At 42.0% G+C, this 24179-nt stretch overlaps 2 protein-coding genes across 3 annotated transcripts; one reads left to right on the plus strand and one right to left on the minus strand.

Annotated features, from left to right (window-relative positions):
* Window positions 1-3370: 3370 nt before the first annotated feature.
* On the minus strand, window positions 3371-9375 carry LOC147626966 (uncharacterized). Its single transcript, XM_086816125.1, has 2 exons — window positions 8647-9375; window positions 3371-4535 (listed from the first exon to the last, which is right to left on the minus strand). The coding sequence occupies exons 1-2, from the start codon at window positions 9313-9315 to the stop codon at window positions 3723-3725; spliced, it is 1482 nt and encodes a 493-aa protein (XP_086672251.1). The 5' UTR covers window positions 9316-9375; the 3' UTR covers window positions 3371-3722.
* Window positions 9376-18127: 8752 nt separating this feature from the next.
* Window positions 18128-23773, plus strand: LOC147626967 (uncharacterized). Of its 2 annotated transcripts, none has more exons than XM_086815526.1 (6): window positions 18128-18405; window positions 18525-18591; window positions 18983-22520; window positions 22699-22759; window positions 22924-23147; window positions 23382-23773. In XM_086815526.1, the coding sequence occupies exons 2-6, from the start codon at window positions 18546-18548 to the stop codon at window positions 23473-23475; spliced, it is 3963 nt and encodes a 1320-aa protein (XP_086671652.1). In that variant the 5' UTR covers window positions 18128-18405; window positions 18525-18545; the 3' UTR covers window positions 23476-23773. The 2 variants fall into 2 exon arrangements, with proteins under 2 accessions (XP_086671652.1, XP_086671651.1); XM_086815525.1 differs by having other exon boundaries at window positions 18128-18398; window positions 18481-18591.
* The last annotated feature ends 406 nt before the right edge of the window (window positions 23774-24179 follow it).

Genomic DNA, 24179 nt, shown 5'->3' on the forward strand with positions numbered 1-24179 from the left:
TAGGTATTTTCCATCCTCCATAGACAATGACACCTTACTAGCATGCACAATAGAATGTGTAGTATTATCACATGTTTCCACATACCCTTGTTTTTTCGTTTACTCCATATCTCTAAACCATTCACCATGACTAAGGTATTAGTTACATCACATAATACACTTTTGGTTGAGACACAATCAATTGGTCTATAATGAATTACTACATTAGATTTTATAAAATTGAGAAATGAATTTTTCTAGTAGCCACCATTCATGTTCAGAAGATTTTCTTTTGTTGCGTTAGCGTGTCGAATCTTCACTTGATGAATGTTCAGATCTTTGCATGCTTTCCAACTCCATAAAAGTGTGAAGACAAATTCTTGACGATTAGAATTATAAGGTTTTGTCTCCATTTTTTCTCCCAACAATGCTTATACTATGTTCCCATTATCTATCATTTGTCTAATTTCTTTATTGGCAAAACCTAGCAAAAACACCCATCTAAAAAAGGCATTCGTTTTCATCCTTATTTTGGACACAAAAGTGTTTTGAACATTTACATCATCATAATCCTTATTTTTAAAAACCTCCTATGGTGCCAAGGGGTGCCTCTTTTTTTTTTGGCATATCTATGCCATGATAATCTTGAATACCAACAATTACAAAAGCATCATTAATGCAACCGTAATCCATACATTCAAAAACATCCTCTAGTTTCTTAGAAATCTATGCCATAAAATGATTTAAAACTGCTAACATTATAGACTTGTTAAACGTATTTATTATTCGGACATAAACGAATACTTACAACGACTAAGATCGAATTTACACATTGTAGGTGCTTTTAAGAGATTTTTTCGTTTTTGTTTATCTATTCACTCCTATTCACTCTCCTATTCGGAAAAAATCACAGCTCCACAGAGACAAGGCCGATCAAAATTCTGTCACCACAGATATTTTTTAAATATACCAAAGAAAATTCCTATGGAGTTAGAATTTTCATACTTGGTGTCACACTCACAAACTCTCTAGCAGCCCCATCGTGAGCAAACATTAAATATCAGAATCCCGCAACCTACGTAGTATTACATGCAAATTCAATCTGGGTCAATAAGATCCCCAAGCAAAAAAAGAACAGAACCGTCAATGTACGCAAAACCACAGTGAGCAATACTGACAAGCCCTAATTTTGCTTCAATTTACTGCAATTAGGGTGTTGAAAGCATCGTCGCCCCCTCCCACGGTCTTATCACTCGGCATCTGGCCATCGGGCTGCAAACAAAATTACAAAAACAGAAGGATTATGCATCAAGCTAATATAATCAAAACAACTTACTAAAAATAAATTACCTTAGAGCATTTATCGCTCATTGTGTGCCCCTATTGGGATGGATGCTTTAGAACCTCGATGAAGGCTTTCTCGGAGTCGAAGAAGGTGATGTGAACATCCTTAGTATTATTATTATTATTATTAATACCGTCATCATGATTATCATTATTGTGACTTAGATCCTCCACAAGCTGTGTCAAGAGCTTGTTATGCAGCTCGCTGAGATTGTTGATCTCTTCCACGCACCCATACTCGTCTTTGCTTGAGTTGGTGAACACCTTCGTGTATATTGGAATGCAGCCCATGGGAAATTCGCCTTGCACCACCAAGCTCTTGGCACCTCTTACTCTGATCGCTCTTCTTAAATTTTAACTCTCACGTAATCATGATTAATGCATATCAATACTGAACATTTTAGTGGGACTCGAGCACCAATTCAATCTCCCATACTAAGCTTGCGAGAGCGCCTGGGAGGTCATTTTTGATGCCATTTCCAGCCGAATCAGGAGGAGATTAATGGAGCTTTTGCATAGATTGGAGGCTTGAATATTAGTGAATTAATGGAAGTACCGTGCAGGCAGCTTAATTAATACTTACCATCAACCACCATTGCAGGATGTGCTGCGTTTGCGTGGAGCAGTAGGACGGCGACAAGCCAACTGATGCACGGGAAAACACGATACTGCAACATTTTGCGATAACGCAGACACAGTAAGACGAGGAGGAATTGATCGAGATGGGGAGAGAGAGGGGGAGGAATTGATCGAGATGGGGAGAGAGAGGGGTGGCGATAGCGGTTGCCACAAAGTGACGGTTGGAGAAACCTTAATTAATAAGGTTACTAAAAAATTTAATACGTAAGGTTTTTTTATCCTTAGGTTTTTCGATTCAACTAATTAATGAATGTTATTTATCGCTCATTGTGTGCCCCTATTTGGATGGCAATGTCCTGTTTAAAATCCTTGATTCATCTCTTCCTCTACCAACTGAATCTGTTCATACTTATTCCTCTTCTCCTCGTCTTGATCTCTTGAACCTGTTTTTTTAGTTAGTGAGATCCGTTTGTCAGTTGCATTCGCTAGAAATTTATTAGGTGACTCAAAATTTTGGAAACGAAATTCTAAACAAAGGGAAGGTTGAATAGAAAGGGTTTAGTGTGAAACCAAGAAGATGAGGGGTAGATGAAAGAGAGCAAAGGATAGGGAAATGATCAGATTAAACAATGGAGTGAACCACTTGAGAGGAGATGTTAGAGAAAGAGGAAATGAGGGCGGAGGAAGGAGGCACAATAAATTTTATCGAGTCTAGATTTTTTAAGCTAATTACCAGATTGTCTACTAGACCAAGCAAAGTCCTTATTGAAGAAGGTATACAAAGAGAAAGATGGTCAATAAGCTTGGAATAACTTGACCTATTTCTTGGTATCCGTCTCTCTGCTACATTCTACCATATTGAAAATCATCACCTCCAATTTCTAATTCTTGTGCAGAGCAATGAAATCAGGTGTCTATGACCTCTGGAGACAAGCCATTTGTTGATAACACATCCTCTCGGGGGTTTGAGAGGCCTTGGGTATTGTAATTTCAGACTCTTCATTTCTGGGAGGGTTTTTCTTTGGGATAAAAGGAGATCGCACCCACCTTTACTATAGCTATAACTTTTCCCTTATCTTTGACAGGAGCATTTCCAGAATCTCTAGGTTCCTTATCTCTGAGTTTGGCTGAGGGAGGAGGAGACAGTTTACTAACTTTGGAAAGCCTTCCTTTTTAGGAGGTATCAGAGTGGTTTCTTCATCTTAGCTCAAAAGAATAAGAATGTCAAATTTGTTGGTTTTATACTGGAGAGAAGTAGAAAGCATTTAGCTTGTGGGCCAAAAATTAAGGAATTTTGAAGATTCTAGTAGGTAATTGGTTGATGAGATAAAGGAGTTTCTAAAAAGTCAAGAAGAGGGGTCTTGTAAATTGACTCAACGCATACTTGTTGGTGAAGCCTAGGGATGATAAAATCATCTCCCCCCATTGAATGTATATCTTTGCCCATATGGTGGTGTGGCCAGTGCAACAGTAGTCCTTTAAACCCCTTCCAATCCGAGGTCTTTCTCCTACATACCATCAAATCAAGCTCAAGACAACAGCATGTAACCTTCAAGTTCATGAGAATACCTTATTCAGATAAAAAAAAATTAGGACTTGAATCGAAAGCTGCCAGGTCTAACCTGTAATCAGCTTCAACTTAAAGACCAAACCTAGATTCTGGATTCCAGGTATAACCTGCTAAGGGAGCTCATTTTTTTCCCTCTATTTTTCCTAGTGACTCACAGTAGTACTGAGTGTTGAGTGGTTGTTTGCGTCCACCTCATAGAATGTTAGCTCACCCATGTGTGAGATGACTCTACTGCCAGCATGGGAGAATCTCAGCCTTCCAGCATGAGAGATGACTCTTCCTCCACGTCTTCAAATAACAGGCTTGCCTCCTCTTCAACTGCAGCCTGTTGGTTCAGCACCATTTTAAGGACCTTCTTTGCATCAGTAATAATAGCATCCCTAGCAGCGGAGACACACTGTGTCAACCTCCTTTCTGACTTATGTTTGTTTTCTTCGCCGTACCCACTGTGTGTTGTCCCTTTGACAGAGAAGCTCTTTTTCTTTTCAACCTGCCTCAAATGAAGCATGTCAAGAAACCGGTCCAGCCTACCAGGATTGCTTTCCCTTTTCAAAACCTCGGGGCTTAGGAGCTGACCTTGGACGCTTGCCCTGGTAATATTATGATTCTGATCATGATCAAACTGAGCTTTCAGCTTTGAGGATACAGACCTCCACAACTTCTCATTGTCTCTTTTTCCATTGCCACGCCAATTATCAGGTGTAGCAACAGTGCTTTCAGGATGGCTGGTCTTCCCTTTCAGGCGAGGTGATGGTGCAGTGACCCAATTTGTGCAGTCTTGTATTATCAGCTCCACTGTAGAGAAAACATCAGCCTCGTAACTTCCATCTGCAACTCTCTGCTGACGAAGGATGTGTCTTACCGTCTGGTGGGCTTTTAAAAGCCCCTGCTTGCCTCTGCCAAAACGAGGCTTGGAATCAAATGAAGACCTGGGAGAAGGGAATGATATGGTCCTTATTGGTGACTCTGCAGCAGGCTTCCTTGAACGAGATTGTGTAATAGGTGGAGTTGGGTGGCCAGAGTAAAATCTGTCAAAGCAGTCCTTTGCTGTCTTGCCAGAGACCTACATGCAGCCATAATGAAATTAACCTTCAGCAATGTCATTGATAAACTCACATAAAATGACCTTAAACTAATCACAAACACCTACCCACTTCCATATGTACAGGCAAACCAACAAAAGAATCCAAAGCAATGTTTTCTTTAGAAGTCCAGCCTCCATGACCATGAACAAAAATGAAATACTGCCTATAAGGTACTGTACTTCCAGGTGATGCATTAATGCGTTTGCAGTTGACCTTGGCAAGTTTCTCTTACTATATACAGCTTCATGGGCAGCAAGCAAGGTCCATATGCAACCCTGCTCATCAAGGGTTTTCCTTACCAGATGCAGCTTGTAGGCAGCCAGTAATGTCACCCTAGACTGCCTTCATCCATTCCTAGCCCTAGGTGTCATATACAGATCCCCTGTGGAGCTTTATCTGTTAGAAGTCATCTCCTGTCTAGTTTTATACACCAGGGCCTTTGTTGTGGGTGTGCCCGCCCTTATGAGGTGTTTTCCCATTTTTCCCCACTCTCTGCATTTTTCCCCTATTTTTTTCCATTTTTCTGAGGCTTGGGAGGGCTGCCAGAGGGTGCCAAGAGCAATACAGTGCTGGCCGACTGGATGTTTATCAGTTGTGGGCACTCTTGCTGCTGGCCGACTGGTTTTGATCAGTTTTGGACACCAGATTGCTGGCCGATTGCATTTATGCAGTCGTGGACCTTTTTTATCAGTCGTGGGCTTTTCCTTATGCTGGCCGACTGCCCTCTAGGGAGGTATATATAGGTCCTCAGCCCCCATACCTCATTTGTATCATTCCTCGGGATCTTCTTGTGTATATAGAGCAGAGTTACACGCCTACATCTCTCTCTCTCTTGTGCTGTTTTTCTGCCTGCGTTTTTGCTCTTGTGTTCCCAGTTTTGGTCATCATCTCCGCTGCATATTCTGACATGGTATCAGAGCCCTAGGCTCTAGATAGGTCTTGGGATTTGTGTGAGCAAAAGGGGGACTGTTTTGTGGCTGATTGATGGACTGTTTTGGGCTGTTCGGGAAGAGAAGGTGCAAGAGGAAGGCGGGCTGATTTGCTGGACAGCCACTTGCAGGTATCAGTTCTTCTTTGTTCCCACCCACCCACCCTTTTCAGAGTACATCCCCGCAATGGCAGATCTATTTGAGATGGCCGAGAGACATGTGAAGATCCCGACACTCCCCACGTTCCCGATGGACCGTCAGTTGGACGGGAGCAACTACGGCATATGGAAGGTGATGATGGAATCCGTTCTGGAGTCCTACGATCTCGCCGATTTCGTCGTTGTTGGTGTTCCACGGCCGGAAGTAGAGGAAGGGGAGGTACCGTCAACCCGAAAGGACCGGGAGGCCCAGACGCAGATGTGGGATCGCGTCAACGCCAGGGTCCGTTCGTTTATTTTCCTCAACTGCACACCGCAGGTAATCAATCATGTAAAGCATATGACGCTGGCCAGAGGTATATGGCAACATTTGGCCTCACTTTACAACAGGGTATCGTCCATGAAGAGGATTTCCTTGGAAGTACAGATGCGGGTTATGAGCCCTGCAAAGTCGTCGACGATGCGGGAGCATATTAACAAGCTGCAGGCTCTTCAGCAGGAAGTTCTTCAGGCTGGGAAGGAGATATCGTCAGAGGACATGGCCATCACGTTGCTGTCACATTTGCCCTCTTCGTACTCAGCATTTTACTCCTCTTTGATTACCAGTGGGGTAGGCTCAGCACCATCACGTGGGAGGAGCTTGTGCCCATGGTCCTGGACCAGGAGGAACGATTCACGAACCCTCCTCAGGGTGAAGGTTCGGAGGCCTTAACTGGCCAACGGTCGAAAGGCTGAAGTCATCTCCTGTCTAGTTTTATACACCAGGGCCTTTGTTGTGGGTGTGCCCGCCCTTATGAGGTGTTTTCCCATTTTTCCCCACTCTCCGCATTTTTCCCCTATTTTTTCCCATTTTTCTGAGGCTTGGGAGGGCTGCCAGAGGGTGCCAAGAGCAGTACAGTGCTGGCCGACTGGATGTTTATCAGTCGTGGGCACTCTTGCTGCTGGCCGACTGGTTTTGATCAGTTTTGGGCACCAAATTGCTGGCCGACTGCATTTATGCAGCCGTGGACCTTTTTTATCAATCGTGGGCTTTTCCTTATGCTGGCCGACTGCCCTCTAGGGGGGTATATATAGGTCCTCAGCCCCCATACCTCATTTGTATCATTCCTCGGGATCTTCTTGTGTATATAGAGCAGAGTTACACGCCTACATCTCTCTCTCTCTTGTGCTGTTTTTCTGCCTGCGTTTTTGCTCTTGTGTTCCCAGTTTTGGTCATCATCTCCGCTGCATATTCTGACATTATCTTACTAAGAGACTTCAGCTAATGGTCTCTACTGTTGGATAACCAGTCTTCAAAAATTAGGCTCAAAATCAGGCCAATTGTGTGGCCTCTCTTTCTCCTGCCTACAGTCCCTTTACAAGGCCTAATGTTTGTCGTTGACAAGGCCTAATGTTTGTCGTTGACAAGGCCTAATGATACGCCTTCTCCAGATTCAGTTTCATAAATTGGGTGCCATCTTTTATCCTGCTCTTGATGTGAAAAGTACAATTTTTAAGGGTCTGAAAATGTACGCAGGGGAAGGGACTACTACTCTCAACTCATCATAGCAAATAATCTCTCCTCCAATATAGAACTGCCAAGTTCCAACTGGAAAAAAATGTCTGATCTACCAGAGTGGTATTTGCTGGAGCACTTGTTGTATTGCAATTTAGCATCCTGCTAATTTTCCTGCACAAATGCTTCCGTCTGCCTGTAGATTTCTGTACAAATCTTGCAATATTGTTTCTGTGTCTGGTGCCGCCCAGTTCATACATACCAAGCAGATGTCAAACTTCTGAACTGAAACTTGCTCAGTAGAACTTAGAAGGAATTGCAGAACCAACCTAAATATGATATTATACCGGTAGCATAATTCTTCAACATTGAGCCACGTCCAGGTATGACTAGCATTTGGATTAGACAACGTCAGGGTTAAGTGTGACATGTGCACATTGTAGTCATTTTCATGTGCAGCTAGGGTTGACTCATATAGACCACCTTTTAAGGAAGGGTGGATTGGATGGGGCTGCATTACCAGTCCATGAGCATGAGTCCCAGCCCGTCATCAGATGTTTTGACAGCAGGGAGGACAGGCTGTATGTGTAAGCTGCATAAGTATGGCACGTAAATATGACATATAGTCAGGTTGTGAATATGCTCAATAGCATGTCCATGAGCACGTCTTCCCACTCCTATCGTCAGATTTTCTGACAGTAAGGGCAGGAAGTATGTGTGAGCTGCATGGATTACACATTGTTGGAAGCATGATGCTTCAACATACATCCAATTTAATGCAAATTAAATGAAAATAAAGTTTTTACTGATATACTGCACCCTGTCTCAATATACAGTCGTTGCCATGTCCAAAACAAATTACAAACATGCAGAGTGGACAAAATCAGGGTTTAAAACGGAAAACCATGCATTGTCTCGATGTACAGTCATTACCATGTCTAAAACAAGCTACACATGCATATTAGATGATGCACATCATCTCACATAGTCATAGTAACAACGTCCAAAACAAGCTACAAACATGCAAATTAGACAAAACTATGTTGCAAGTTGTGTCAACATAGAGTCACCTGATATCACCATGTCCAAACAAATGCTACAAACATGCAAATGAGATACAATTCAGATTAAAAATGACATATTGCACATTGTCCATACAGTCAGCATCATCACTCCCAAAACAAGCTACAAAACATGCAAATTAGGCGACATTAGGGTTTTAAATGACATACTGCACGTTATCTCAACATACAGTCATTATTCCAATGTCCAAAACAAGCTACAAACAAGCCATTTAGAAAGGGAAAAAAAAAAAGGGGGTTGTCGACGGCATTCTTCACATTGTCTAAGCGTGCAGTCATTATCACCGTGTCCAATATAAGCTACAAACATGTAATAGACAAAATTAGGGTTTAAAGTAGCATACTGCACATTGTCTCAAGATACAGTCATCACCATGTCCACAATCAAAGCTACAAAAACAATAAGGATGGCTCTTGAAGAGTACCTTTTGGGACACTTCGAACCAGAAATTTGATGAAGGTCGAACCTGAAAGTAAGCATTCTGCAGAGCCATGTCCTGCTCCATAGTCCATCCTTTCTCATGCTTCAGTGATTCAACTTCATCGTGACTGCATTCAACAGCGCGAGTTTCAGGTGGCTCAGGGGTAGGATTTCGAACTCTGGCCTTCTTCTTGCAGCTACCTTGCGGCAGAGCTTTGATGTTAGATTTGTGGTTCCCCGGCGCAGAATTAGGGTTTCTCTTGCTTTCATCTTTGGCCAGATCATCCTCTTCATTCGAAGCTCCTGAAATGGCAGCACCTCGTTTCCTTAAGGTTTTCTGGCTGCAATATGCAACGCGAGGTTCAATCGACTCGGACTTAGGACATTGGCTTCTGAATTTCTTGCGGACTGTCTTAGGGTTAGGGCGAAAGTTATGCTCCCTATGGTTAATGTTAAGGTTAGGGCTTCTCACACCTTTATCTTCCATCAGAACCTCCTGCGTAGCTTTGGCTATGGCAATCTCCTTCTGCAGTGATTTTTGGCGACGCAGCTTCCTTTTCCTCTGCGGCATAGCAAGGCCGCGTCTTCTCCTTCTCTTGCATAGAGACTTCTCTGCTACGTTTATATTCTTTACAGAGGAAGCAGAGGCTGTGCTAGACCGAGTCTTCACCATCGCCAACCGATGTTCGAGCTTGCCCTAGGCAGAGAAGCATCGCCAACATACGTTTCCTAATTTTACTGCCCTCGGGCACATTTTGAAATCTGACCGTTTTCCATCTCGAACCTCTATCGTAACCGTCAACGGTCATGGTCTCGTGACGCGAGATCTGGGCCGTTAATTTACACTCAGGCAGTTGGAACCTTAGGTGAGGGAGGACCATCTATTCCAGGGCTTTTCCCATTATGTAAGTAATTGCAAGTTCCTTTCTGAAACATCAACTTCACCAAATGAACTTACATGCCGTGTCTTTCTCCTCATTCCAAGCTATGGGGCTGCTGAAAATGTTTGAGAAGTGCTCTCTTGCAATATTCATATTCTTCTCCATGAATGCCTTGAGGGCTATATTCTTTGTCAGCTTTCTTTTTAAGGATGGTCGGTCAACCTTGCCTGCCCACCATTCTCTTCTCAGGTCAGCTTTGAGATTATTTATTTCACTACTTAATCTTGAGATGAGGACATTCTGAAGTCTATTATATTTTCGGTTTCTCTTGAGTGTCTCGAACTACTCCAGACCAGGCTTTGGCAAAGCTCGAAATGAAGATCTTGGACTGATGGCATTAGTATGGAACCGCTTGAGGGCATTAGTATGGAACCACTTGAGGGATTGGATAGTGATCAATGTTCATCATAACTGAGAACATCAGATATATAACATCTATCTAGCCTTGCCTTCCTAGTCAGCATATATGTCCTCCCATTGCTCCAAGTAGTGTATGAAAGATCTTACATTCCATCGTTTCATTCAGAATTACCTTTGAGTTAAGCTTCTATGGAAAAAGCTTGGTTGTATCTAAGTCTTAAGTTTTCTAAATAATATAAATCTTCTCGCTCCGATTAAAAAAATTTAAAAAAATTATAGTGGGAATGTTACAGGACCATGGTACATGGAGATTAGATTATTCCACAAATTAAATAATAATAAAAAATTAACCATAATATCATAGCATAAATCAAGAGCATAGAAATCAAAGAACACAAGATACGGTGTAATCTCTCTCTCTCTCTCTCTCTCTCTCTCCCCCACCCCCACCCCCCCCGGCGTGTGTGTGGCTCCACTCCCACATGCGGTATTTAAATCATATTAATAAATTTAGCCTTTGGAGCCATAAATAGCATAGCTTTTCCAAAATTGGGGTTTTTACAAAATTGAACCTTAGTCCAATGCTTTTAAAGCAACTCATCAAAAATAAACCTTGCCCAACATATGTACAATGGACCAAACCATACAAAATTAAATATTTAGCACACATGTGCTTGGCTAGGTAATCTCATCCAATGTCCACCTTGGTCTTCCCGAACTCATGATCTATACTCAACATAATCCACAATGTTAGATCACAATTACTTTGGAATCACTCACAAAAATAATTCTAACAAATGGAAATCATTCACTACCATGCTTCACACGAGCCATGCATCACACATAATTAATTGGATTCACTCCCATGATAAAATATTCTGAAAAATCTCACTCCCATGATAGTCCTCCCGTTTAAGAAGACAACTGTCCTCAGTTGTAACTATCAGCACACACGAGTGATCAAACACATTAATTGTTCCCACATTGGATTCACTCACTCACAATGTCATTATATATTTAAGTGGATTTACTCCCACATGTCCTCACACGCATTACACGTGCCTTAGAGTTGATCGGATTCACTCATGATCAAATTCACAGAACCTTTACACGCGTCACACGTGTTCAAAAAGTATGCCACATGCGTCACAGCTGGTTTTACTCACTCACAACCAACTAGGGTCACCCTCATTAATTCAAAAGAGTTGATTGGATTCACTCACAATCAAACTCAGACATTTCTTACATGCATCACACATGTCATAGTTGGTTGGATTCACTCACAACCAAATTAATCACGCTTGGGTTACCCAAGATATTCTTTTTACGTATTGGATCACCCAATAAATTAATTACCATAACAGGGAATTAATTAATACAATATACAGTTCTAAAAGCTAGACAATTCTACTCTTAAAAACCATGCATGCCAGCTCTTTTATAAAGTTATAGATTGTATACAGCTTTGAGATGCCCATTGGAGCAGGCTTGAGTTTTCATGAGTTGCCTTACAGATCAAAACCCTTTCTTTGGTTGAGAAATGTATATCAAACATACAATTTAGTGTACTTTTGACATTTAATTAAAAATTTTACATGTGTATCAAACATACAATTTAGTGTATTTTGATGTTTAATTAAAATTTTACATGTATAAAAGTTCACAATACTAAAAAAACACATAACATGCTAGTAAAAAATCAAGTGTGCATAGGAGGCAAGGAACTAGGGTAACATCACACTTTTTTCACAAGTTTGAGCTAGCTTACATGCAAGTGACCGATTACATTGGTTTGGCACAACCAACTGCTGCTACCTTCTAAAAATGCATGCTTTTTGGGTTCTCTAACCAAGGCCTAGTTTCCACACTGCAAGAAATTATTAGTCTCTATGCATGGATGGTTGGCTTTTGGATTTCCCCAACCAAGGCCGAGATTCCACATTGCAAAAAAATTTCCAATTGGCTTATATCTTTTAGGTAGTTAATACTAACAGAAAAACCTATAATTTTGTGAGCTCATGGCAGTTTTCCTTATTAACACGTAGCAGCTTTAGGTCACATTGTCAGTGAGAACCTCCCAAGAAATCATGCAAGCAACCATTGATCGATTTACCAAGGTGGCAACATGTTTGAGTAGCCAATATAGATCCCTTCTTTTTGAAAATATTTTCAAATTTCCTTGCTTTGTTGCACACCGTCACACGATGTCTCTCCTTCTTTCCGTTTACTGCCTGTAGTGCTCCTCCACCTCCTTGCTTTGTTACATCTTGTCTCTTGTTGCACCACCACCTCCTATCTCTCCCGCAGACCTATGACATGTTAGCCGCTTGCCTTTCGCGATTCGGAGACATGACAGATAGAGCCACATCTTCTTTCCATGCTGCTGAGTGAGTGAGTGACGTTGTTGGATGGCATCCCTCCTTACTGCAATGCTCTAGCACCGACAGCGGTTATAGCTCTACATTAATTAGTAATCGTGAAACAATATCGCATGAAACTCGTCGCATCGGCAACCTCAGTATCGCAGACTAACAAAGGTATTTCTATTTTTCTCTCTTTTATATTCGAACAAACTAATGGCCACTTTTAACACTGAAGGTATATCTTCAATCCACTGAGAGTGTTATTTGGGAAACGAGAGAAGGGCACGTTTCCTTATATTTATAAAATTTTGGGGAGGACTGTGCCAACTCCCCACCATACTTTATGTATGGTTTTTTTTTTCCCTCGCACAAACAAGCACAAAATTTGTATGACTTAAACATGTAACAACCAATTTGTAATTATCCTTTTTGCAAGGTACTTCAAGATCTCCATCGATTATAAGTGTAGGTGTGCAGTTCATTGATAGCGGACGTGCCTCTAGCACCCTTTCCAAGTATGTTTACAGATTCATGTTCGTTCGATCACTTTAAGATATTTATAAGTAAAACTACATGGTGGTATGTTTCTTAATTTTAAACTTTGCCTTCGAGATATGTCAATCAAAATCACAAAAAAAAATTGCTATAGGTAACATGACAAAGAGAAACTTGGGAAAGACACACCTACAAAGAAGATGCGTTGCAGAAATTAGGACTTCAAGGAAAATAAAAAAAAACTACCAATGCCAAATGTTTCGTATGGTATAACGTGGAAATGTTATATGAGCAATGACGTTCTGAGTGTGATATTGTTACCGACAACATTGCACTATGTCTTGGATGCAGTGTGTGTTCATTTCTGACAAGGCGGCATTGTACTTAAAGTGAAAGCTTCACAACGACGACTAATGTGAAGCTAACAAGTGCATTGTAACTGGATGCTGCAAACAAATATGGTGTTAAAGCACACTAGTGTTCTTGCTACAACTGCAAAAAGAATATGACTAGGCAAGCACGTATAGTGCCCTACTTCCAAATTACATTTGTCTAGGTTGACAGGCAACCAGCTACATACCCAACTTCTTAGCATCATAGATGTGCCAATGAGAGTCACTTCCACAACGAATGCCATCGTAGGAGGCATTTTGGAGAGAAGATCTATACCAGACAATCCCCTAATCTGTTGGTCGAACTGATTTCGACGGGGCTTGCATATCAAAAGATGCAGCCTCCAGACCAGTTACAAGTATACTTGCATACAATATAGTGAACAATCCAATTATAAAGAAGTACAAGACACTCACAGAATGTCCTCACACAAGGTTGGGCATGTGTCTACTTTTGCCAGTCACTGTAACTAACATCATCAAGAACCACGTACAAGATGACCCATTTCAACTAATGACAGAAGCAGAGACACATAGTGAACTATCACTGCTGCAAAATTTAGCGGAGCCTTCAAAACGAAGAGCATTATGTACATCCGACAAACATGAGTTGGCCTCGATACAATTATGTGATACTGCAACACTAGTAGAGCGCATTGCAATATTTAAATATAATGGCCTGCCTTATAAAACTGATCTAAATTTGCTAATATGACTACTGAAACTATGGTTTTCCCTTTTCTTTTCCCCTTCAGTCATTGGAACTACCGAGGAGATGTTTGCTTTTCTTTTCCCCTTCGGTCATTGGAACTACCGAGGAGATGTTTGCTTTTCAGTGACTATATTAGAATGAGGATTGGAACACTATTCTCGGTCTTCACACTATACAAGTCATACTTGTTAATGATGTACCAACGAAAGCAAGCAATATTGATAGTTCAAACAATGCACTGATAGGTTTTTTTGTGTCAAGACCATTGTGCCCAATAGATGTGTCCCTGCCCAAACCCAGGAATAAGAATAAATCGTTGAGTGTACGGTTAGAACCTTAGGAATAAGGTACTATCGCATGGCCACCTTCTATAATAGAACTAGCTATCGTCAGCCCTAGCTAAATGAAGAAAGAACTCTTGCATGCGTGAGTGGGAGAACATGAGATGATCGGGAGCCAGAAGGGAAGTGCATAGTTGATTGAGGAGAGAGAAGAAGGAGAGCCAAGAGAAGGGAGGAGAGACGAGGGTTGTGATGCAGCTATGCAAGCGTGGAAGCTTGCTGGGTTGTTTGTTTCATTTGGGAAGAAGATGACGTGGGAATTTTCTTGAGGAGGTTTGGGTCTACCCAAAGTAGAGGGTGCTAATGTGATAGAGGGTCTTGTAGGAGGTTGGTGCCCTAGGACCTCTGGGAATAGCAACTCTGTTGGAACTTGGACCAATCCAAAGCTTTGCTCAACAATTCTCTGTTGTGTTTGATGGTGGAAGCCTGCATGGTGTAGCTATAGTTCTTTTTGTTGTTACTGTTTTTTGTGGAGTTGAAGATATAAATTTGAAAGAACTCTCGCTAGGATAATTGTGTGGAGGATCCCTTTTGTTCTTGACGATCTTTCTTTTCTGTTTAATCCCCAAGTTTTAGGGTTGTTAAGACAGGCTTTTTAATCTTCTATATGCTAAAGGGTTTTTATGGTTTTGGTTGATGAGTTGTCTATGCTATGGTTTCAGTTGTTTGGTTTGAGATTGCTAAGAGAACTCGTGTGAGTAAAGATATAAGGATTGCTAAGTCAGGTCTGTGTTAGGAAGCTTTAATTTGGAGTCACCAGGGTTTGATAGAGTCAGTTGTATATTTGGTTTAGTCAGCTGATAGAGTCAGCTGTATATTTGGTTTAGTCAGTTGATGTTGTGGAAGTGTAGATCTGGTCTTGTTGGAAGCCTGTGAAGTCTGGTTTGACAATCTGAGCATAGTTGGAAGTCTGATAGGTTGGAGATTGGATTGTGGTCTAGGTGTTAGTTGAAGGTTGTCTCAGGTCAGAAAGGTGTCAGCTGCTATAAGCCTTAGGTCTGTGGAGTTGAGTCTCGATGGGATTTGAGATATTTGAGGGATTGGAGGTGTCAGTGGGCGTTGATGTCTGAGTTAGGGTTGAGTCAGCTTAAGTAGATAAGTCAGATCTTAGTCAGCTGAATCAGTTTGAGGGGTTTAGAGAGTGTTTAGGTTTCTGACAGTGTCAACTGAAGTTCAGAGGATAGCACAATTGAGTTGATTGGTGTTCTTGCTTTTGTTGTGGTGTTAGTTAATAGAGCCCTCCCGACGGTGGTGTGTTTGGACGAGCTATAGAGGTAGGTCCCCCTTGAAACATCAATGCTATTACAATGTGACATCGATACATATAAGAGATTGAATAAGATAGCAAGTGATCAGGTTTAGAGAGTGTTTAGGTGTCCGACAGTGTCGGCTGAAGTTCAGAGGATAGCACAAGTGAGTTGATTGGTGTTCTTGCTGGTGTTGTGGTGTTAGTTGATAGAGCCCTCCCAAGACGGTGGTGTGTTTGGACGAGCTATAGAGGCAGGTCCCCCTTGAAACATCAATGCTATTACAATGTGACATCGATACATATAAGAGATTGAATAAGATAGCAAGTGATCAGGACACTATGAGGAACATCATGCGCTACAACTACCAACGTCTTTGCCAGGCACACCATCTTGGCACCGAAAAAACTTAAAAAGACTTGATTACAATGATGGACATGTGAGGTCTCCTAGACTTGTTTGTGACATTCATAGCAAACGAGGTGATTGAAACAAAGTGGTAAGAGACAACATCAATCGAGAACATAGTTCATGAATTCAACCCAATTTTCACCTTGAAAGACTGCCTAGTTGAGTGCTCTTTGCTATTGCACACATGGCTTCACAACTTCTTGAATGCAAACATACTTGAAGGAAGTAAACTTTTTATCCGTGTTGAACATCACCTGATCAGGTACGAGGTACAAAACAGGGGTTCTCTGCATGCACATATCATTCGCTGGGTGCATAAAAACAATGTGCAACGAGTCTCAAATGAGATAGTCGCTATATTCTTGTAATAGTAGTAGATGGTGCATCCAATACCTCCACAATGTCTTTGCGTGCCAACTCGTTCTCTCCAAACAAATCCACATTTGTAGGGAATCTTGCAGGACAAGACGTCACGGTTCTTCAGATATGGTTTCCCATATGAAACACATTCGCAAACGGAGCCTACATTGCACCCACAAACTCTGAAGTGGTTGTATTTCCATCCAAGCCATGAACATCGTAACGTGGTACCATATCACCCAACTGCATTATTGCTATGGGGTGCACACATACAAAGAGTGGCAAACTCTTCTATCTCCCACTAACTGTTGAAGTACGCAATGAAAATTGAGCCACTAAAAACATTGAATATTTCAGCAGAGGATGCTACAAGGCTTGGACTACAAGGCCTTGACAAAGTGAAGTTGAAGCTCATCGCGGCTACAATCATGTCGAGACCGACATCAACTACAGAAGCAGCCTTGAATTGCCTTCAAATACCAATTTAAATCACAAAGAGCGGCAGTGTGTAGTACATAGACAGAGACACGAGACGAGCAACCATCGAAAAGACAACGACAGACAAAGAGGATGAATACGTAGTCTACTTTATCACGTGCTCTAGGAATGGGAGAAAATACATTAGAGTTACAAAAAACTCTAAAAAAAGAAAAGCAACGCATGCTAGAAGACCACCGAGTAGAATGAAGAAAGATGTTGAAGCCTACAAACCCTTCCATGAGAGTTTCACATTTTGCATTTTGCATTCAACTACAAGCATAGTTATAGCTAGAGCATTAGAGTAGCAAACAGATAGCATTAGAAGAAACAACAAATGACAAAGGATATAACAACTTGAAAGGACATTCGACACATTGCACCAAATAACTCAGATCTTTCTTGAACACTTGCACGTAAGTTTGTCTTTGCAACATGATTCACAACAAATAGAAAGTCCATTTACATCTTCTGTTTTACATGATATCTTTACATCTCAGAATTTGAGAGAAGATTTATTGATTTTGAAGAATGTTTTATCTTTGAATATTCTGTGGGGAGTATGAATTCAACTTCATGTTTGTTCAATGCACTCGTACGGGCGGATAAGGCTACCCAAGCATTCTAGTTGCTTATCAAGGTGGTCCTTTGTCCTAATTATAAATATATATCTATTACATATTATTGACAAACAAAACATCGCCTACGTGGCATGCTGGGAGATACTTTAGCCAAAACACAAGAACGTGGCGCATCATCTTCCTCGACTCCTACGTGGCATGTTGGGAGATACTTTAGCCAAAACACAAGAACGTGGCGCATCGTCTTCCTTGACTCCTCAGTCGGACCGTTGTGGGTGGTACTTGGTTAATCCCTTTCGACTTCAGCACCTTTACGCGATTTGCATTTTCGTGATTCCGAGCAAGTTGGGCTAAGATTGCAGAGTTCCTTTCCAATGGTGTTTTCCTCTGAGGTCAAGGTCATTAAGAATGCCATTGACTGTAGGCTATTAAGAACTAAGGTACTTGACCAAGATGGGCCTTCACAATAGTGTGGCAAGATGCTTGAGACCAACACGTCTCTCATTGACTTGCACATTTTCCGATTCTACCTGCCAAATGAAGTCTCTCGGTTAAAGAAATGGTGTTCTGGGCGAGACCAATGCAAATCTTCTGCAGACCGTATTCGAAAAGCGTTCATGATTAAGCTCGAGTAGTGTTTTGATGGAGCAATGCTGGCGATGACTGAGGACTGATGCCAAACGGTGGTAGGGGCACAAATCATATAGAGAGATTGAAGTGATGCGTTCTTGAGGAGGGCCTCTTATGAGTTTGCCTCAATATGCGTAAGTTGTAACGTAGCATGAAAAAGATGTAAAGACAAGTTAATAAGGGTAAAAGATTCGCTAACCCAGTAGTTGCCCGCTGAGACGGACGGCCCGACCGCGTGTTCGCCACGGCCCACGGACCATTGCCGGCAACCTCGAGCAGACCGTGATTCAGCCGGTCGTCAAGACGATAGACCCATTATATCACAAATTTTCTTTTCTTTCAAGCTCTCGATCCTGCACAGATATGGTTGACAAAAGCACAGACAGAAGCATTTCCAGATAGCAGTAATTCTTACCAATTCATGGGCGAGGAGGAAAGATAGCACATCAGCAGGTTATCATAAGCTATCTAATTTCATTTTAAACTTAGTTTTAATGAAATGAAGATTTGAATTTTGCAGTTGTGTATGCATTTTTTTAATCTGAATTTTCTGACCAATTTGACTACCACAGGCGATTTCCAAGCACCCAAGAATGCCCCCTGCAGTCTACAGTTATAGTAAACTTTGCTCTCTTCAAGGTCTGGTATTGCTTTTTGTGTGTGTCTGTGTGTGTTTATTTGCTAAGTTTTACCATCAATCATTCACATTCTACTTTGTGTGTGTCTGTGTGTGTTTATTTGCTAAGTTTTACCATCAATCATTCACATTCTACTTTGTGAATGCTTTTTGTGTATGTCTGGTATTGCTTTTTGTGTGTGTCTGTGTGTGTTTATTTGCTAAGTTTTACCATCAATCATTCACATTCTACTTTGTGAATGCTTATTTGATGGTGGATGCCATGAGTTGTGAATTTCAAAAAAAAAAAAATTTGGGATGATTGTGAGTATGATCCTTTTGCCATAGAATTATTAATTTGTTTTTGTTTTATTTAATTCATCTGTTTTTGGATTGTCAATTTGATCCATGCAGAAAATATAATCAAACAACATGAGAGAGAAAGATCCATCTCATCAGAAGATAGTATATCCTCTCCTGCAAGATCTTCCAATCAAGTGTTCTACTGGAACACTGAAGAGTACTATTCTGCTAGGTCTAGAGATGAGCAGCCCCTCTACAGGAAACCAAGGCAAACAAGAAGGAAGGAGAATTTTTCCCCAATAGTGGAGGGGGAGAAACCCTTGTATAGCCCCCCATCTCGTCAGAGGTCGCCTTCTCCTGACATCACCAGATCTAGGGATAGAGTTGAAGCGATTTTGGTGGTTGATGATATCCAAAGCAATGGATATGGTGACCAAGACATCCCACATGATCATGTGGTTGATAGAGTCCAAAGCATGGGGTATGGTTACCAAGCTATCCTACATGACAATGTGGATGATGGCATCGAAAGCATGAGGTATGGTGGACAAGGCATCCCACACGAGGGCGTAGTGGATGCAGGGTATGGTAACCAGTCGACCTCACACAAGGGCTTGATTGATGGCATCAAAAGCATGGGGTATGGTGACCAATCCATCCCATACAAGGGTGTGGGTGGTGGCATCCAAAGCATGGTTGATGACAACCGAATCATTGAATGCAAGAGCATGGTTGATGGCATCCGAAGGATGAGATATGGCAACCAAAACATCTCACATGAAGGCATGGGTGATCGTATCCAAAGCATGGGCTATGGAAACAAATTCATCCGGCATGAGGGTGTGGTTGATGGGATGCAAAGCATGGGGTATGGCGACCAAGTAATCCTGCACGAGGGCATGGTTGATAGTGTCCAAAGCATGGGGCATGGCAATCAATCCAGCCCACACGAGGGTGTTGTTGTTAGTGTCCAAAGCATTGGGTATGGCAACGAAACCATTCCACATTACAGTGCAATTGAAGGTGCCCAAAGCATGGGGTATGGCGACCAATTCATCCCACATGAGGGTGATTTAGGAGGACACCCCTTTCAGCTTGAGGTACTTGACACTTCCAACGATGAGAACTCAAATGAAGTCTTAGATACATGTGGCCTGGTCGGCCATCCATTTCAACTCGAGCTTTTGGATGAATCTAGAGATGGCAACCTGGACTTTGAGTTTCTTTCAGAATCTGGAAATCTTGCAACAGACCCTAGGCTACATAAAGCTCAGGATGACATTCAAAGTGGTCATAGCAAGGGCGACCAGTCTGCAGTACCCTTAAAGGACATACTCCCTGCACCAATGGCAAATAGTCATCACCTTGATGACAAATCCACCGATGGTATGGAATATTTAGACACCTCTTTTGAAAGCTGGCAACCCTTAATGTTTGACAAGTCCCTAGCAGGTTTTGATTTACTTAAAGAAACAATGACTAGCCAAAGCATTTCCACATGTGGGACAAAAACCAGACATCCATTAACTTCAACCAAACCCATTACACCTATGAGAACCAAATCAGAGGCAGAACTGTCTTCAGATCAGCCTCAGCAAGAGGACAAAATGATTGTTGACTATGCTTGGGGTGGCATGGGCGGCAGCAGCAGCTTTGGCCATCATCAAGTTACTAACAGTTTGGAACCTCTCTCTATACAGGAGAGAATATGGAGCGTGCCCAATGATTTTGCTTCTCAAGGGGATGCAAGCACTAGATACGATGCAGTAACTGACAATCTACATGAAGTGATGTGGGATCCTTCAGTATTACTTAGTACAGGAGGTAAGAGGACCAATGTGCAAGAGGCTCTTCTATCTAAGCATTACATAGACGATGGAACTAACTCAAGCTCTGAGCCAACCTATCTTTTACAATCTAATAGGCAATGCAATGAATCCATGAATGGACCAACACAGCCTCATTGTTGCTCCTGCCCACTGCAATCTAAGTTCAAGCAACCAGCATGCCATGGGTCATGTGCCCCTCAATGTGCCATGGGTCATGGGTCGCATGCCACATCATTGCAACTTTGGTCAGCAATTCAGCAATCAGCATGCCATGAGCCATGTGTTTCTCATATTCACACGAGCCTACCACCATCCACATGTACGAATCAGCAACCGCAGCTTTGTGTTTCTGCACCATCTCCCCATGCATCACCCTTACATACTCCACATGACATAAAGCATCTGGCTCATGAGGATCATGTCAATATGAAGCACTACCCCCCATTCCCACATAAGGATGCAGCGCCATATGTGCTATGTCAGCATTGTCATACGCTGCTTGAAGTCCCTGCAGACCTTTCTTTGAAACAATGTAAGTTTCAAAAGGTCCGTTGCAGTTCTTGCTTGAAAGTGTCTAGATTTTCAACAAATCAGGTCAAGAATATGGAAATTCTTCAGACACCAACTGTTTGTCGAGAAAGGCCTATTAATCTGTCATCACACTCAGGCATGCTTAAGAAAAATAAAGCAAGTTTAGGTGAGAATGCATATGAAAAGATGGAGAAGCCTAGAATACATGAAGCCAATAGATCAGATATTAAAAGGCTTGATAAATTGTCATCACAAATCATTAGAGAAGGTGGATTGGTTTTGAAAGACAATATTATGGGTAGTGATGGAATGCCAGAGAAGCCTAAAATGCATGAACCAGGCATCACAAGGCTCCATAAGTGGTTATCACAATCAGCTATGCTTACAAGAGATGAGATCAGTTTGGGTGGGAAAGTATTGGATGACAATGGAATGGCACAGGAGCCTATTCGTAGGCTTGACAAATTGGCATCACAGTTAGGGATGCTTAAGAATAGTGCAAAAGGTTTTGGTGGCAATTATTTTGATGGTCATGAAATGCCTAAAATGTATCAAGTGGGCGGAACTGCCATAAGATGGCATGATATATTGACATCCCAATCAGGTATGCTTAAGCAAAATGTGGATGGCATTGGAATGGTAAAGACATCTAAGGTAAATGAAGCTTATGTTGATATGCAAAGGTTTGTGCCATCACAATCATATCTACTGAAGAGAAGTGACATGGGATCTAAGACACAGGAACTTGACATGGGTTTTAAGACCAATAAAGAAAGGGGATTAGGAGGACCCAAGTCTATGGAACCTTCTACTCTGCCCATATTGGAAGAGACTCTGAAAAAAGCACAGATTTCTGCAAGCAAAGGCCAGGCACATGTGAAACCTGCACCTGCATCCTTGCCTGCCCCAGCACCGGCGTCTGGAGCTTCACTTCTTGAACTCTTTGCTTATGACTCTGAAGGTTTAGGGGCACACTTGCAGAAAGCATCATGGCTGGCCACATTGGCTTCATCGTATCATGTGAAACATATGAATACCTCACCAGATCATCATATGGATCATAGCCTCTATGAGGGACAGCAGGACATGAAGAGGGACCCTGGCCCAGAGAAAGGGCCCAAGGCCGTTGCATTAAAATTCCTGAAAAAGAGCGTCAGTGAGCTGGGTTGGGCAGGCCGAAAGAAGAACAATGCAGGCAGGCAAGTGATGATCAATGGAAACTTCTTACCAGATGACATTGTTAAGCAAGCTGAAAACTGTGCTGGAACCATCCTCCCAGGGTCTTATTGGTGAGTGTCAAGAGCAAATCTTACAAGGGCATCTTTACTAATGCGTCTCTAACAGTGTGGCTTAAGGACTTGAATTTCTTTGAGACATGATTTTATTAGTGAGCTTTGTCAATGCCTCTCTAATCTTTGATTACTTGAGGACTTATTAAGCGTCTTAATGGCAATCTTCTTTGGGCAGGTATGACCCGGAAGCAGGATTTTGGGGTGTAATGGGGGGCCCTTGCCTTGGCATTATACCAGTGAGTGCTCTTCCAATTTTTCAATGTGTGAGAAAAGCCGTATCAAAGCATTGTAAAGGATTCCCAAATGATGGTGGTCTACCATGTGTTGGAATGTGAAGGCTTAACTTGAAGCTATTAGAGGACTGATTTCCTTTGGATTGTTTTTGGGGGGTTTGCTGCAGCCATTCATAGAGGAGTTGAATCTACCCATGCCCAAGGACTGTGCAGGGGGGACCACAGGGGTGATTGTGAATGGGAGAGAGCTGCATACAGTAGACTTGCAGGTGCTAGGAGGCAGAGGGCTGCCCACAACCCCTGGGAAGGCTTACATGGTGGAGATCTCAGGAAAAGTGGTGGACTGGGAGACAGGAAAGGAGCTCAAGAGCTTAGGAAAGCTTGCCCCAACGTAAGCAAAACAACCATAAGTGTATTCGCACACGTGTGCACGCATACATGCCTATCTGTGTGTGCACATTCGCGCGTGGGCGTAGTATGTGCGTATGTGTGGCATGTGCACTGTGGAGTGCCCATGTTACTTAAGCATGTCGTGCGTGTGTACACGTGTGTATATTCATGTGATTGTTATTATTATGGCATTTGTGCAGCTTTGGGTTCTTAGCTTATACGTTGGTGTTTGCAGTGTGGAAAAGAATGGGAGAGGCAATGGCTTGTTTCAACCTTGGGAAGCCAGGATTGAAGATGGAAAAATGCCTTCAACACTTCGTGATGGTTAACTGCCTTCATATACTTGGATGGATGGCCAAGTTATTACTTAGTTACCATGCATGGCTTCCCTGTACAAGAAACTCCTGCCATAGCTAGTGATGTGCCCAGTGTCCTGTGATGATGCCCTCTTCCCCTCTCTCCCTCTTGTCGACCTTCATTCATTATACAAAAGCAAATTTTTTATTAAAAGGAAGCTTTTCAATACTTACCATAACATGTTAGAGAGAATCCATACTGACCCTGTTTGTTGAACTCTCATGCTATGTTACCATATTCTTAAATGAATTCCAAAGACTTTATCTGCTCCTTTCAAGCTTATAGTCATTTTTCACATCCATATCTTCCATCCCAATGACTAAACTCAATCCAACGTTGATGTATGATGCACGCCTTCACTCTCACTTGCATACTGAGTGGTCCGTGTATGGCTCATTAGCCTTGAAACATTCAAAGAGGTTTTTTGTTTTAAGTATATACGTTTGTTGATGCATGGGCATACTATGCCCTCCAGATTCTGCAAGGTAACACATATATTTTGGGAAAACATTGCATAGTCATGCGCGTTTTTTTCATCTTAATTAAAATTTACATGAGTAGACTACAATCTTAGCAAGGCAAGGCCTGATGGAAGCTCCTCTTGTTCAAAAGTTACAAATTTAGTTTCCACACACACACACACACAAATATCCATTAACAAGGCAAGGCCTGATGG

The sequence above is a fragment of the Cibotium barometz genome, chromosome 21, assembly GCF_041138505.1.
Source record: "Cibotium barometz isolate CiBa-2024 chromosome 21, ASM4113850v1, whole genome shotgun sequence".
Classification (NCBI taxonomy): domain Eukaryota; kingdom Viridiplantae; phylum Streptophyta; class Polypodiopsida; order Cyatheales; family Cibotiaceae; genus Cibotium; species Cibotium barometz.